General features: G+C 41.6%; 1 protein-coding gene across 3 annotated transcripts; it reads left to right on the forward strand.

Moving 5' to 3' along the window:
• Positions 1–651: 651 nt before the first annotated feature.
• OCIAD2 (OCIA domain containing 2) lies at positions 652–13,695 on the forward strand. 3 transcript variants are annotated; one of them, XM_090268169.1, is made up of 7 exons: positions 652–733; positions 2,862–2,989; positions 7,008–7,104; positions 8,673–8,726; positions 11,332–11,379; positions 12,352–12,469; positions 13,513–13,695. In XM_090268169.1, the coding sequence occupies exons 2-7, from the start codon at positions 2,924–2,926 to the stop codon at positions 13,592–13,594; spliced, it is 465 nt and encodes a 154-aa protein (XP_090124295.1). In that variant the 5' UTR covers positions 652–733; positions 2,862–2,923; the 3' UTR covers positions 13,595–13,695. The 3 variants fall into 3 exon arrangements, with proteins under 3 accessions (XP_090124295.1, XP_090124296.1, XP_090124297.1); XM_090268170.1 differs by lacking the exon at positions 652–733 and adding an exon at positions 981–1,053; XM_090268171.1 differs by lacking the exon at positions 652–733 and having other exon boundaries at positions 2,839–2,989.
• The last annotated feature ends 1,393 nt before the right edge of the window (positions 13,696–15,088 follow it).

The following is a 15,088-nucleotide window of genomic DNA, read 5'->3' on the forward strand; positions in this document are numbered from 1 at the left end:
TGGGCATCATCCTGCAAAGCAAAAGGCTGCTGGTTCCTATTTCAGTCAGGACACAGGCCTGGGTTGCAGATTCTGTCCCAGGGTGGGGGCATAAAGGAGAGGCAACTGATCAATATTTCTTTCTCCATTGATCTTTTTCTCCCTGTCTTTCTTCCTCCCACTCCCTCTCTCTAAAACTAAATAATATATTTTTTAAAAACAAAGAGTAGGTCTTAAATCCTCATTCCAAGGGGAAAAATTTGGGAAAGAGTAACTAGGTGACTATGTATAATGATGGATGTTAACTAGACTCACTGTGGTGATCATTTTGCAATGTATACAAATGTGGAATTATGTTGTACAACTAAAACTAATACAATGTTATATGTCAATTGTATCTCAATTTTTTTAAAAAAAGGATTGCAGTTAAGTGAACGTCAATGCCCAACCCAGGAAGGGTGTTCCATAAATGATTGTTTCACTATTGACTTTAGACGAGAGGAAAGGAGTTACTTGAAAGACATGGAAGAGGTAGGATCTACCAGATGTCAAGACAATTCATGAGAGTGGGGTGGGAGTTTGTAGCAAGAGCCGGGTTTGGGCCTGAGAGTTGAGTGTGGGTGCTGATGCTGCCGACAGAAGAAGGGACGGCAAGGTGGGGAGTAGAGGTGCGCCAGCTGCCTGAGAAGCCTTGAGCGAGGGGGCGGAGCAAGAGGAGGAAGGAGAAGGCTAGAGGCGCGCTCAGAGAGGAGAGGTGAGTGGTCCTGGGCCTCCCGCGGGCCGCGTGGGGCAGGGGCGGGCGCGGGCGCGGGGGAGGCGCGCGGCGGTCCCGGCTGTGCCGGCGGCGACGGAGGGATTACGACTCTGCGCTGAGGGCGCGGGAGGCGCGCGGCCTGGGCGGTGACAGCGGGAGAGATGGCGAGGAGAAGGTGGCCTTCTCTGGCCGCTTCATTCCGGGGGTCCTCAGGAACCGGGCATTTCGCAGGCCGCTCCGGCCGCCCGGGCCAGTACAGGCCGCCCAGAGTCGTCCCTGCCCACTCCTCTCCGCTTGGCTCGGGCTCGGCCGGGACTTGGGTAAGATTGGTGTGTTTGAGGGTGTACAGGCAGCCTCTGATTGGGGGTGGCAGCGGATTCCCGCAGATTGATTCTGGGCTCCCTGCCCCGACCAAAGAGTGCGGTGCCCCTCCTCGGTCTGTCCCTCCGACTACGTGCCCCCGCCCTGATCCAACTGCTTACCTCCCTTCCACTGCCCACCTGTCAGCATTCCTTTCCCACGCCCAAGAAGCGGAAGGACCCAGGCCTGGTGGTGGAAGCTGCACCTGGAAGGCAAGACCCTCAGAATGTTTGCTTAGATGTGGACTGATGATTAATTGGATGCAGGGGACTTGCCCACCAAAGCTGAGCTGCAGTGGCCCAACCCTGACTAAGCATAGATATTCTAATTGGCCTTGGGTCAGCAAAGACTTAGTGGAGATCTTCAAGAACTAAGGTGCCCAGGTCTACTCCGACAGCTGCCCTTTACTACTAGCACCCTGACCGTGCGCTAGGCGCTAGGGGTGGAGCTGGGGCTTAAGGACCTCATCCCTCTTCCTTGCAACAGCCCCTCAAGGTTGCTTGTCCGTTACCCCCACTTATCAGGTGAGAAAGCTGAGGCACAGACACAGCCATTCATTCGCCCCAAAGCACAGGGCTAGCAAAGGAGTAGAGGCAGGACCTGAATTCAGGTCTTTCTGATTCCAGGGCTGTTCACTGCAGGGCGTCATGCTATGTTTACAATAGCATAAGGTACCTAAGGTGAAACATGGTACAGGTAAGGACTGCTCATATGCCTGGCAGTTTAGCAGAAAGCAGACTTGTGTCTGATAAGATGTTCATTTTACAGGGAAATCAGTGGTTGTCATGGAGTCCATGGCTGCAGAGGGCAAATGGCCATTGGCTAGGTGAGGGCTCATAGTCCACCTGGACTGTGTCCATCATTGCCAAATCACTTTTCTGAGCCATGTGACACCAATGATTCATTCCCTCCCCTCTGTACTAGCTTTTTTTTTTCTAGGCATTTTCTTGGCCTTCCCCACCCCCCCACCCCCCGCCCCGCTTCTGTTAGTATTCATTTAGCCACAATGCTCACACTCTCCAATACTCTTTTTAGACAATTCTATTTTTTTCTTGATTTACTTATCATGAATTTGGCAACGCCCAAATTCATCTTTCCAGTCTCCCCTTAAACTCTAACTCCAGACCCAAAACCTCAAATACTCTACTCCTTATTGGCTGATTCCAGTGTCTGCACCCACAGGCAACCCTAATTCAGCATTTCCAAACTCAAATCAGTCAGCTCTATGCTTCCAGCCAGGGTGTTAGTTCAGGTCTCTATGTACCTTTCAAACTGGTTTTTATGCTGGGGAGTTTATTCACCTTCTATAAGTCTCTGGTGTGACCTGACCAGAGAAATTAGACCATTCCTCCTCTCCTTCCTTAGCACCCCGGCATAGCTAGCTCCAGGGGAGCCCTTGGCATGTTGGGAAACGCTGACATTTATTCTTTCCCTTTAGACTGTGAGTTCCTTTAGCACTGACCTTGCCTTGTCCTTCCTTATATTTCCCTGGCCGGGCACCTAATAGACACTCAGTAAATATTTGTGTAGTTAATGGCCTTGTAATGAATTGAAGTTCCTTTTGGGACACAATTTATAAGTAGTAAATTCACTGTTCACAATGTGACATTTGATACTTGTGTGTGTGTGGGAAGCATTAGAAAGTAAGTTTGCAGGGGGTTGGATATTGACTAGTGACAAAATGAAAACACGTTTTCCAAAGAGAATGTTTTTAAGGTCATTATGAACATTCAGTTACAGCACAGCGCATCTCTTCTACTTTCCTTAGACTCCGGGTCAGCGAGTCAGCTGAGTGCCCTCAACTAGAAGAGACGCAAAGACCAAGTCAGCATGGCGTCAGGGTCCCCTCACGGAAACCACGATAAACCGCCGCATTTGCCACCACCAAGCCAGCAGGTATAGTTTTAGTTTGCCATCAGAACGTCATACAGGACTTTCCTTAAACCTCATTCTTGACCAGTCATCTTGCTGGTTTCAGTCTAGCACTTTGTTGGATGGGTTCATGGAAAATGAAATAAGGAAGAAAAGTGTGTTTTTGACTGCTTTGAAAAGCATCTTTTCCATTTTTATTTTCAACATCCTTCCTTTACTCTTCCTTATTTAGCATCCAGCTTAAGCAACTCTTACATAGGGTGTCAGTGACTGAAGGGGCTCCCCTTAGCAGAGCAAACTCTTAATTGAATTCAACAGAATGATACATGATCCTTGCTCTGACATTTTTGTTACCAAGGCTAATCTTACTAAATTTATGCTGCTGACAGGTGTTTCTGTTCAGGATAACAGAGTCCTTAACTACTAAATTAGCCATCAGATTGAGAACCCAACTTTTCAATTTGTGAAGAATGAATATTATGTGTTTCAGGCACACGTAAGTGAAGACAAAAGAAAGTATTGTGATGGTTAAATGAAGTTGATGTTCTCTGGGGTCAACTTTTCAAGTTAAAAATCATTTATGGAAGAGGTGGTATTCAAGGAGCAAAGTTTAGGAGAGACAAACAGACAAATGATATCAAACCACAAGAAGTATTTAGACACCCGAGATACCATTGTGAAATGGAGAGCTATAAAACATTTATGGTTATATAGAAAAGGGTTGCCAGAGCTCCTCTAGGATGCTTTGCAGGAGCTGCAATCTTGATTAAAGGAATCACAGTCATTGTGATAGTTGGGGTCCCTGACCCTGGATGTGTGTTTATATGTGTATGTGTTTGGGGGAGGGGAGAAAGGAAGGTGTTCCTTATTTCTGGCTCAGCCCAGGCAGAACCAAGAAGAGAATTTACATTGGGATAAGAGGGAGTGCTTGCTGAGGAAGTAAGGTAAGTGGAGAGTGAGAACAGCTCCTTTTTGTTGCTGTGACTCACCCTGGCCACCACCTCCATGGACTGTGCTATGGGGAGTTGTAGAGAAAGAAGAGAGAGGTCACCTGCTTGGGTTGCTTGTAGAGCTCTGAAGGCATAGGTGCCACAGAGTCCTTCTGCCTTGTTATCATGAATGTAACGTGCTTGGCCCAGTGCCCAGCCCATGGGAAAGTGCTCAAGAAATGGTGGCCATTCTCCACACTGACATCTACTACCAACAAAAGGTTCCAAAAAGAGCGTAGGCAAAATCAGCTAGGTAAACTTCAAAAGCCAAGAAGCTGCACCTCAACAAGAAAAACACTAAAACTCCCAAAGGTAAAGGGCTGAGAACCTACATAAATAATTCACAAACATGGAAAGACAAGTGTGACTTTTTAGTAAGGAACAAATTAAATAAAATTTGTTTTTTAAAAAATGAATGAACCACCCACAGAATGGGAAAAATTATTTGCAAATTGTATATCTGGTAAGAGTTTAGTATGCAGAATATACAAAGAGCTCTTACAACTCAACAACAAAACGACAAACAATTCAGTTAAAAAATGGGAAAAGGGCTTGCACAGGTATTTCTCCAAAGAAGCTATATAAATGTCCAAGAAGCAAATGAGAACATACTCAATGTTATTAGTCATTAAAGAAATGCAGATCAAAACCACCATGAGATACCATTTTACACCCACTAGCATCACCATAATTGAAAAGAAAAAAAAAAGAAAAGTGTTGACAGGGAGGTAGAGAAATTAAAACCTTCATACTTTGTTGATGGGATTGTACAATGGTGCAGCTCCTATAGAGAACAGTTTGCTAGTTCCTCAGTTAGTTGAACATAGAATTACCATATGGCCCAGTTGAATGTGTTCAAACAAAAACTTGTATAGGAATGTTCATAGCAGCTCCATTTACAATAGCAAGAAGTGGAAACAACCCAAATATTCATCAATAGATAAATTGGTAACAAAAGAGGCAATGGAATATTGCATCACAAAATGAAATGAAGTACTGATACATGCTATGACATGGGTGAACCTTGAAACCATTATGCTAAGAAAAAAAGCCAGCCAGCAAAGCTCATCTATTGTATAATATCATTTACACAAAATTATAGAACAGACAAATCCATAGAAATAGAAAGCAGATTAGTGGTTTTCAGGGGCTAAAGGGCAGAGAGAATGAAGAGAGACTGCTTAATGGGTATGAGGATTCTTGAGGATTCTTTCTGGGGGTGATGAAAAAAATTGTAGAATGAGATAGTGATGATGGCCATACAACATTGTGGACCTATGTACATAATGGTGCTGAATCGTGTACTTCAGAATGGCTAAAATGCTAAATATTATGTGTATTTTACCACAATAAAAAATTAATGAGACAATATATAACCAAAGATGACAGCCGAGAGCCTGTTGCAGGAGTTCACAACCTCAACACTAGAGGCGAAGGGGGCAGTCTGGCTGAAGACTATGTAGAGATGCTCAAACACATTCATTATCAGAGAAATGCAAATAAGACGAGAAATTATTACTTTATACCTATTAGACTGTGAAAATTTAGAAAACTAGATAATGCCAAAGTTAGAAAATCCTTTCTTTAACCACGTTGGAATCCAGCATAAGTAGCCCTGTGCAGGCTCTGTAGTCCTAGAGGAACATCCAGGCACTGCTGGTGGGAGTGAATCTGGCGTGGCCAGAGGGGAGAGCAGTATAGCAAGACTTCATCAAATTGGAAATGTGCATGCCATATAGTTTACTTCTAGATATATATCTGAAAAATGTTCTCACATGGGTCTGTGTGTGGGGGTGGGGGGGCGGGGCTTGGACACATCCTGGAGAATTGTACAACAGAAGCAGTGGACTAGATGAATATAGCAATAAGGGTGGACCTTAAAAACATACATAGAGTTGAGTTAAAAAAAATTGTTTTAAAGATTTTATTTATTTATTTTTAGAGAGAGGGGAAGGGAGGGAGAAAGAGAGGGAGAGAAACATTGATGTGCAAGAGAAACATCAATCCATTGCCTCTCGCATGCCCCCAACCAGAGACCTGACCCACAATCCAGGCATGTTCCCTGACCAGGAATCGAATTAGTGACCCCGTGGTTTGCAGGCCAGAGCTCAATCCACTGAGCCACACCAGCCAGGGCAAGTTAAAATATTTTTAAGAATAAAATTAAGTATATAAAATAATACCATTTACATTAAAAAGATGCAGGCACCCAAAACAAGGAACATTTTGCAAGAATGCATACATATAAAAAATCCACATTAAACACCCCGAATGGCAGTGATGGGCAGAGGGGAATGAGAGTAGAGAATGTGGATAAGACTGAATAGCACATACATATCTATGAAGGAGGAAGATAATGAAAGATGGGAGTTAGTCCAGATTCTAGCATATCAACATGATGAAAAAATACTGTAGAACTAATCAAAGTAATTATGTCAAACATATCAATCAGTCCACCAGAAATTATGTGCAGACCACTTATAAAATACGTTTTAAAAAAATAACTATCAGGATAAAAGGAAACTATTCAGAAAAATACAAACCAGTCTGCTGATGAGTTCATAGTTTAAAAGTGCATACAGAAGCATAAATAGGTACATTAGAATATAGACCTATAAATACCAAACCTGTACTCTAGAGCTTGGAGTGTGAACCCAGGTGTGTAAATCGTGTGCCTCAGGGGAATCTCTCTCTTCACCCTGGAGGCCACACAGAACTGGGTCTGCAGGAATCGTAGGCTGCAGGGAAGGAGGCTGGAGGTGACAAAGAAGTGTGGCCTCAGCAGGAATTCTTTCTGACCAGATCTCTGCTCCATACTCGCTAGTTAATGATTCACTCTGCTTCTTTAGCTGGGATTATTTCCTTGCCTCAGTCCTCCCAGTGTTCCCAGCTGGAAGGCACTCGCTGAAAGGGGTCACTGCTCTGTGCTGGCAGCCAGCACAGGACTACACGCTACAAGACCAGAGCGGGGAGATCACCCCGCCCTCCTCCAAGCAAACAGCGGATGCTTTCCTGATGAGTTCAGTGAGCTCACCATAGAACTTTCCTTACAGAGCCTGTTGTTTTGTCCAAAGTCAAAACTGCACATCCACAGAGCGGAGATTTCAAAGATTATCAGGGAGTGTCAAGAAGAAAGTTTCTGGAAGAGAGGTAAATTGCACCCCTCTTAACGTTTGTTAACACTCTATGTGTTGCAATAAACTGCCTACATATCGTATTAGAATTATGGTAATGATTTAGTTTTGAGTAGGGACTTTGCATAATTCCTTGAAGAACTTTGCCATCTGGGCTGTTTAGAGTTTAAATCCATGCTAAGACCCCTTTTAAGGGCAGAGGTAATCTCTGATTAGGTGCGCTTTACCGCAGCAGAAAGTGATTCGCACATAACACTTTCCTTCATATAACGTAGAACGTGTACCAAGAGTGTTGTTTAGAACTTTTTGAAAGAGTAAACTTCCCTAAATCCCACTAAACTCTAACCTCATTGAGTTCAGAAATAATGTCAGGATTATTGCTTCATCCCAGAGCCAAGCACAGTGCTGCACATCTAGAAAGTACCTAGTCAGTATTTGTGGGATGAATGGACATTGGCGGCATCCATTACTACTTCTCTTGACAATGTCTCTGAAATAACCTTTTCCACTGAGTCGTCTCCTTTCTCAGCCTGCCTTATATAAATAAGGCAAGGGTGTGAATTCTGGCTTTGCTTTAAGGTCCCTTTCCCATTTAAAAAATTCATGATTTGTCATTTGAAAAGGTCAGAATAGAGCCTAGAGATCTAGTCCCAATGTTTGCAACATTGCTGACATAAGGATAATTTTATTTTGGAATACTCCTCTTGATTTCTCAAGTCATTCAAGTTCAGTATCAGTTGTTTTGAAAGAAACACCCTTCAGAAGTTGATATTCATCATGCATTGTTATGATGATTGTGTTCCTAGCAATTCATGTCTTTTCTGACAACCTATGAGTAAGTAATTTAACTAAGCCCTGGTAGACTAACATTTCAGTATGATCCATTTGCCTACCATCATGTAGATATGAGTGGAAAAGTTAGTTACTATTTTATTTGTTTTGGTTGCTAGGAAGAACTATATGTTTATCACTGTTCTCTGCTCTTCGAAGAAGTCATCTGATGCATTTTGACAGACCTAGAAAATGCCCTTTCCAGACAAACTTGCCTGTTTTAAAAAACAGCTAAACATCATCCATGTTCAACATAGATGTAGTAATCATGTAATCTTCAGAAAATAGACATATCCAAATTATGTAACAAAATGTCATGAAAGTAAAGCAGACAATTATCCTAGACAGGATATGCAGGAGGTTTGGGTACTGGTTTTTTACTTTCATATAGCATTGAAAATTTCAGAATATATAGTTAAAGGCAACTCCCAAATTCAACAGCCACGTGTCTATGCACACACAAAGATACCTGTGTTGTATGGAGTGATCAGAACCTGATGCATGGGGTCATGCAGTAAAGTGGATGTCAGAGATGGAGATCCATGGGCTTTAAGTTTGTTCAGTGCCTGGGACAGACCCCAGAAAATTCCTTAGGTGGTACTTAGTAAATATTTGTTGAAGAAGTAAAATAACAAATGACTAAAAAGTCATGCCAAGGTAAGAAAGAGAAAAAACTGAGGAGAGTTTCCCCTGACTTCTAGGTGAGGTGTGAGTCCTAAAATACCAGTATTGAAGGGTATTTTTGTTTTACAGCTCTGCCTTTTTCTCTTGTAAGCATGCTTGTTACCCAAGGACTAGTCCACCAAGGTAAGAGGCAACATTTGTTCAATAACTGAACCTAAGAGAGCCCAGTTTTCTGCGGCCCTCCTGGCTATTTTTTGGATTTCTTTTGTGGTGAAGGATTTCTTTATGCAGGCTTTTGCCTATTTTCAGCATAAACCCCTGCTGCTGGCCCCTCCAGATGTCCCAATCCCCGAAATGTGTGACTATGTTAGGTTACATGGCAAAGGGAAACTAAAGTTGCAGATAGCAAGGCTGTTAATCGGCTGGCCTTAAAATAGGGAGATTATGCTGGATTAATGAGATGGACCCAGTGTCCCAAATCGGTCCTTAAAAGTTGGATCAGAAAATGGAACCAGAGAGATGGCAGCATGAGAAGGACCCATCTCCACACACTTGGCTTTGAAGATGGAAAAAGAGGCCAGGAGTCCAGAGGCCAGGGACGTGAGTGGCCTCCAGAAGCTAGAAGGCAGGAAACCCTAGAATCTCCAGAAAGGCATGCAGCCTGAACCTTGATTTTACCTGGCTACCGTGGTCTGAATGTTTATGTCCTGCCCCCCCCCCTCCAATTTCAGTTGTTACAGTCCTAACACCCAAAGGTGACGGTGTTAGGAGGTGAGGCCTTCAGAAGGTGATTAGCCCATGAGGGTGGAGCCCTCAAGAATGGCGGTGCTCTTACAAAAGAGACCTCACAGAGCTCACCAGCGCTTTTCACCACAAGAAGTCTGCAAACCCTAAGAGGGGCCTCAGCAACCATGTTGACACCCTGGTCTTGGGCTTTAGCCTCCAGAACTGTGAGAAATAAATTTCTGTCATTTATGAGCCCCCGAGAAGATGATCTAGTTCTTTTTGGGGTCTCCAAGATCACATGTCATTTATCCAGGAGAATCCCATTTGAATCAATGCTATTCTTAAGGATTTAAGTTGATTTACTAAATATGATTTCATTCTTATAATTTGAAGATAGACTTTCCATAGAAATATATTCTCCAATCAGTAACAAGTCTTTATCAGACCATTTTTGACAACAAAAACATAGGGTCATGACATCAATAAGGGTTATGTTTTATAAATATTAAACTTCTCAAAATCTATCATATCTTACATGTGTGCAAATATACTTTTCCAGGGTTGTGTATTAGTTTTCTACATCTACTATAACAAATTGCCACAAACACAGTGGCTTAAAACAATACAAATTCATTATCTTACAGTGCTGGAAGTTCGAAGCCCAAAATGGGTCTCACTGGTCTGAAACCCAAGTGTCAGTAGGGCTGTGTTCCTTTCTGGGGGCTCTTGGGCTGCCTTTCCCTTTCCAGCCTCTGAAGACCACCCACATTTCTTGGCTCAGGTCCTCTTCCTCTATCTACAAAGCCAAGTTCTTCTCATGCAGCCATCTCTCCAATTCTGTCTCCGAATCCCTCTTCTCCATTCAAAGGACATTGGGATTACATTGGGCCCACCAAAAGGCCCAGGATAATCTTCTTCAGGTTATCTGATTAATCTTAATTCCATTTTTTTACTGTAATTCCCCTTTGTTAAAATAGAACATATTCAGCTTCCAGGGTTTGGGATGTGGACATCTTTAGGAGGCCATTATTCTGCCTATCACAGGTTGTAAGATTTTTATTTTAAAATTGTGCTATATGTACAGCATGTGTTGAATAACAACATTTCAGTCAATGACAGGCTGCATATACGATGGTGCTCCCATAAAATTATAATGGAGCTGAAAATTTCCTATGAACTAGTGGCATCATAGTCCTGCTGATGTCAAAGCAGAAGGCGCTTCTCATGTGCTTGAGATGATGCAGATGTAGACACGCCTACTGCGCTGCCAGTCATTTAAAAATATAGCACATATAATTCTGTACAGTATATACTTGATAGTGATAACAAATAACTATGTTACTGATTTTTGTAATTACTATACTATACTTTTTATTATTATTTTAGAGTATACTCTGCCTACTTAAAAAAAGTTTGCTGGAAAGCAGTGTGCCATGTTACGGTGGCAGCAGCCTCCTGCATCTGGTGTTTACTGTGTCTCTTGATTGTTTCACTTTCTCTCGTGCTTGATTTAACCTTGTGTTCTTTTGTACAGTGCCATGCTGTACAGGCTTGTAGCCTAGGAGCAGTAGCTTATACCATACGGCCGAGGTGTGTAGTAGGCTGTAGCATCAAGGTTTGTGGAAGTGAACTATGAAGTTCATACAATGATGAAATTGCCTAAAAATGCATTTCTTACCATGTATCCCTGTTGTTAAGTGACGCATGACTGGTACATGAATCTCTAAGTTGAAGTTTTGTGCTGAGTTACATAAAAAGGGGAGGGCACAGTGATTAATTGCTTGGAAATAAGTTGTTGGCTTCACCTTTGCTTTCATATCTTTAAACAATTTTTAAATTGTTTCACGTTCTTTTTCTATACATTAAAGCTGGCACTTGCAACTTGGCAAAAATGGCTATTTGAGAGTTAAATTCAATCAAGAATTGAATTATAACTCATTTAGGGTCATCTTTTCTGATTAAGAATTCTTGTATATCTTCAACTTTGAAGGTTTCTTTATACTTTATAAATTTAAATATGTAATAAAATGAAATAACAATGTACTTATATATTACTCCTTAGGTTATTTAGCAGCTAACCCAAGATTTGGATCATTGCCTAAAGTTGCACGTAAGTCATAGAAGTAAAAAAAATAAAAGTTGTTTTTTTTTAAGATATTTATAGCAACTGGAAATATGAATGTCTAGGTTAACCAAAATGCCTGCAATGACTTTCTGAAAAATCAGTCTTTATTTTTTTTGCCACTTCGCAGTTCTTAGTTCATTCAATACTTTCTGATACCAAGTTAAGCAATAGGGGCCTCACCTTAGACAGTCCTCTTTAAAGCATGGACCAGGCGCTCCTGGCCGGATACACAAGAGGGAAGCTACAGCAGAGCCTCACAAAGATAGGTCCGCTAGGGATTTACATTTTCTTCTTTTGGCCAGTCTTTTCAAATATTTTTTTTTTTTTGGTGAGCACAATGAATAATGTTTAAAAATCAGGGACTTCCTAATAATACACCTACCACAAACTCAGGGTTTCATCTTCTTCCACTCGTAGTAGATAGACCTATTGTGAACAAAGAGGTTGTTTTCCAGTTTACAGTCTGCAACTTCACTCCCAGCAGGAGGAGCAGGTTGGAGACTTCTCTGGGAGGTTTCCTCTGCCTGGTGACCTCCTTCCCCACTGCAGGCGGGATGGACTGCAGCTCCCCACACTCCAATCCATAGAGAGAATTTACCACCCAGTGATTTGGAGGCTACCAATAGGCACAACCCAACGCCCTCCTCCTTCTGCCCTGGTGGCCTCAGATATCTGTTTGCTGGCTGGGCCTCCCTGAGGCTGCCTAGCTTGGGCCACATCTTTGCTGGCTCTGTCCTGGCCCTTCCACCACCAATTCAAAACTGAGTCAGAAAGTCTCCAGTTCCTAATCCTGCTCTTTAAAGGGGGGCTTCATTCTCAAGAGTGTTTGCTCATTGATTGATCATGGTTCTTTTATTATTAAAATTACTATTATTACTAAAGAAGATTCTAGAAGATAACTAACGGAGGAGATTCTGAACCTTTATATAAACTATCTTTCTTAACCTGCTTTTACAGTTGCTGGTATCTTAGGATATGGCCTTGGAAAGGCATCATACATAGGAGTATGCCAGAGCAAATTTCATTCTCTCGACGATCAGCTACGTGGGGCTGGTTTTGGTCCAGGGCATAACAGGTTTGTAATGTGTTTGATTGAGGGATTGTAATCAATGTAATTATAAAGAGGTAAATTTTTAAAAAATCATTCACCATTTATAATATTAAACAGTTTTTCTTAACATCTGTATGTTAGGGAAAAAACTCTTTAACCCTCAAATTTCGAGTTGTTGCTATTCAATTTCAATAATAATTACTTCTTATTTAACTTAGTTACCTATTTTATTTGTTTAACAAACATTTAGAGAGTACCTGCTGTGCTTAAGGCATTATGCAAGTCTCAAAAGAATATGGTAATCAGTCGTCATGGCTTCTACTATCATGGGGTTACACCACATTTAAATAGGTTTCTTTACTGCAGGACTTTTCAGAGCCTTTACTATATATTGTGATTTACATTTAGGAATATAAGCAGTAGGACTCTGGAGTTAAAGGCATTACCTCTGCTGTTAGAGTACCTGGGTTGAAAACCAGTTCTACCCTTTACTAAATAAACTATGTAACCTTGGAAAAGTTTCTTAAACTCTCTAATCTTCAGTTTTCTCATTTGTATAACATGGTGAGCAGAACTGCTTTCATGGAATGTTATAAGGAATAGAAATGACTATTTATGACACTCAGTAAGAGCTCAGTAAACAATAGCTGTTTCTCCTATAACATTAGAGGACTAGTGTTGGGGACACATTTCACTAAAGACCTCACTTGTCACAGTGGATTCTATTTGAGAGGCAGCACAGTACTGTGAAAACAACATTGGACATGAAGATCATGATTAACCTTTTTAAAATTTTAATATTTTATTGTTTATGCTATTACAGTTGTCTCAATTTTTCCCCCTGGGCCCCCCTCCACCCAGCTCACCAGCAACACCCCCTGCCCCAACTCCCACAGTAAATTCCCATATTGGCAATTTTTTTTTAATGAAATTCTGGCATTCTCAAACCAAGAAACAGCTCCTGTTATTCCTTAAGAAATTAGGCCTGTGAGCTTCAGCATAGGAAAATTGTGTTAAGACTAGAGCTTCCGGTTTCCAAGCACAAACCTCTCTTGTTTCTGTCCTAGGCACTGCCTGCTTACCTGTGAGGAGTGCAAAAGCAAGCATGGATTAAGCGAGGAGCGACATTCACAGCCTTCGGCTTCCTAGGCTCTGTATCTTTGGCTTTTGAAGTCTCTTAAATTTCTGAATGTGTATACACTGAAAGTTTCAAGTGTACTTTAAAATAATATACTTACAGTGAAATAGAAGCATTGTGATTCTATTGAAATGTTTTCTGTGGAGGATTCTCAGTTGAAGTGGGTGTTGTATGTTTTTCTACTATAAGAACATGCTGGGAGAGTACACCAAAAAGAAATTATGTTGTATTCTAACTTGCTCACAGCGAAGTAAGAGAATTTAGGGTCTTCTCTTGTTCTCCCCATCTGTTCTCTCACACAGCTTTAGTTCTTGGTTTCAAGATCTCTTACCATGGACAGGAATAAAGATTGAGGAACTTGGGGAGTCATGCCCCAGAGAAAACCATTGTGGGTGCAGGTGGAAACCCAGAGCATAGAAGATTGCTTCTTATAGGTGTGTGGAATACTTTCTAAAATGTAAGGAGCAAGATTTTTAACTTCATGAAAAATACATCACTTGAAAGAGTCACAATATAAATCAACTGTCTTTTCAGTGACCTTGGTGACTATGCCTTGTTGGTGTGGTGCGGTGCTGCTTAGCTAAGGGGTCCCTGCTCGTGGTCAGCACTCCAACCCTCGGTTCTTTTATGTACTGCTAATGGCTGGAAGAATAAACACCACTTCCCACGTGATCTCTTCTTTTCCCAAGGAACAGTTTGTTATGGGAGGAATCAGGGGAAGAATTAATTCATAGAATAATAAACGCTTAGGGCTGTAGGGAGCTCAGAAGCAGCCAGTTCAACACCATGAGTTGGATTCCTATTTACTGCCAGGAGTTTGTTTCTTTTTTTTGCAAGAAAACAAAAACAAAAACAAAACTCTTCCATTGACAACCTTTTGTTTTATGGCAGGTTGTGTGAGCCCTTCTTAAAAACTTCTCTTGTATCTTTGCACAATGTTTTACATGTGTGTCACTGTTTATATATTGGGCACGTGTGTGTGTACACGTTTGTGTTTTTCGGCATACATCTTGAAACCAGCACCATAGAAATAATAAGGGAAACCTCATCAGAAATGAATCCTTGATATGAAATATTTCATTTTAAACATCAACATTATTTGCAAGTTTCTATTTTACATGAACATTAAATGTATGAAATGGACTATTTCTCTATGTGTCTATCTCCCGGTTTTTCAGCCAATAAAGTTCTCCTTCTATAGATCAGAATAGCAGAGCCAATATCCTTGCTTCTTGGATGCGGTTTAAGTCTTGGCTCTGACAACTAGCAAGTGGTGACTCTGTTATCTCAGCTGTTGGTAAAAATTCAGGATTGGGCACATTCATTTCCTGCATTCCAGAAAATAATCTCCCAGGGACCAGCACATTTTCACATTGCTAAGCACAGCGAGTCAATGTAGAAATCAGTCTCCAGGTACTGGGAAAAGATTAATCTATTATTGTTGAAAAGGCGCATTGTTTTTATTGCTGACATCTTCATCATTCTGAATCAAACTGGGCTTTTTG

This window comes from Furipterus horrens, unplaced genomic scaffold (assembly GCF_987537825.1).
Source record: "Furipterus horrens unplaced genomic scaffold, mFurHor1.1.pri manual_scaffold_2, whole genome shotgun sequence".
NCBI lineage: Eukaryota > Metazoa > Chordata > Mammalia > Chiroptera > Furipteridae > Furipterus > Furipterus horrens.

Excerpts from the sequence above, each read along its gene's own strand:
- OCIAD2 (XM_090268169.1), top strand. The coding sequence starts at position 2,924 with ATGGCGTCAGGGTCCCCTCACGGAAACCACGATAAACCGCCGCATTTG. Across the intron at positions 2,990-7,007 it reads TGCCACCACCAAGCCAGCAG|AGCCTGTTGTTTTGTCCAAA; the intron begins GTATAGTTTTAG and ends CTTTCCTTACAG. Across the intron at positions 8,727-11,331 it reads CCAAGGACTAGTCCACCAAG|GTTATTTAGCAGCTAACCCA; the intron begins GTAAGAGGCAAC and ends ATTACTCCTTAG.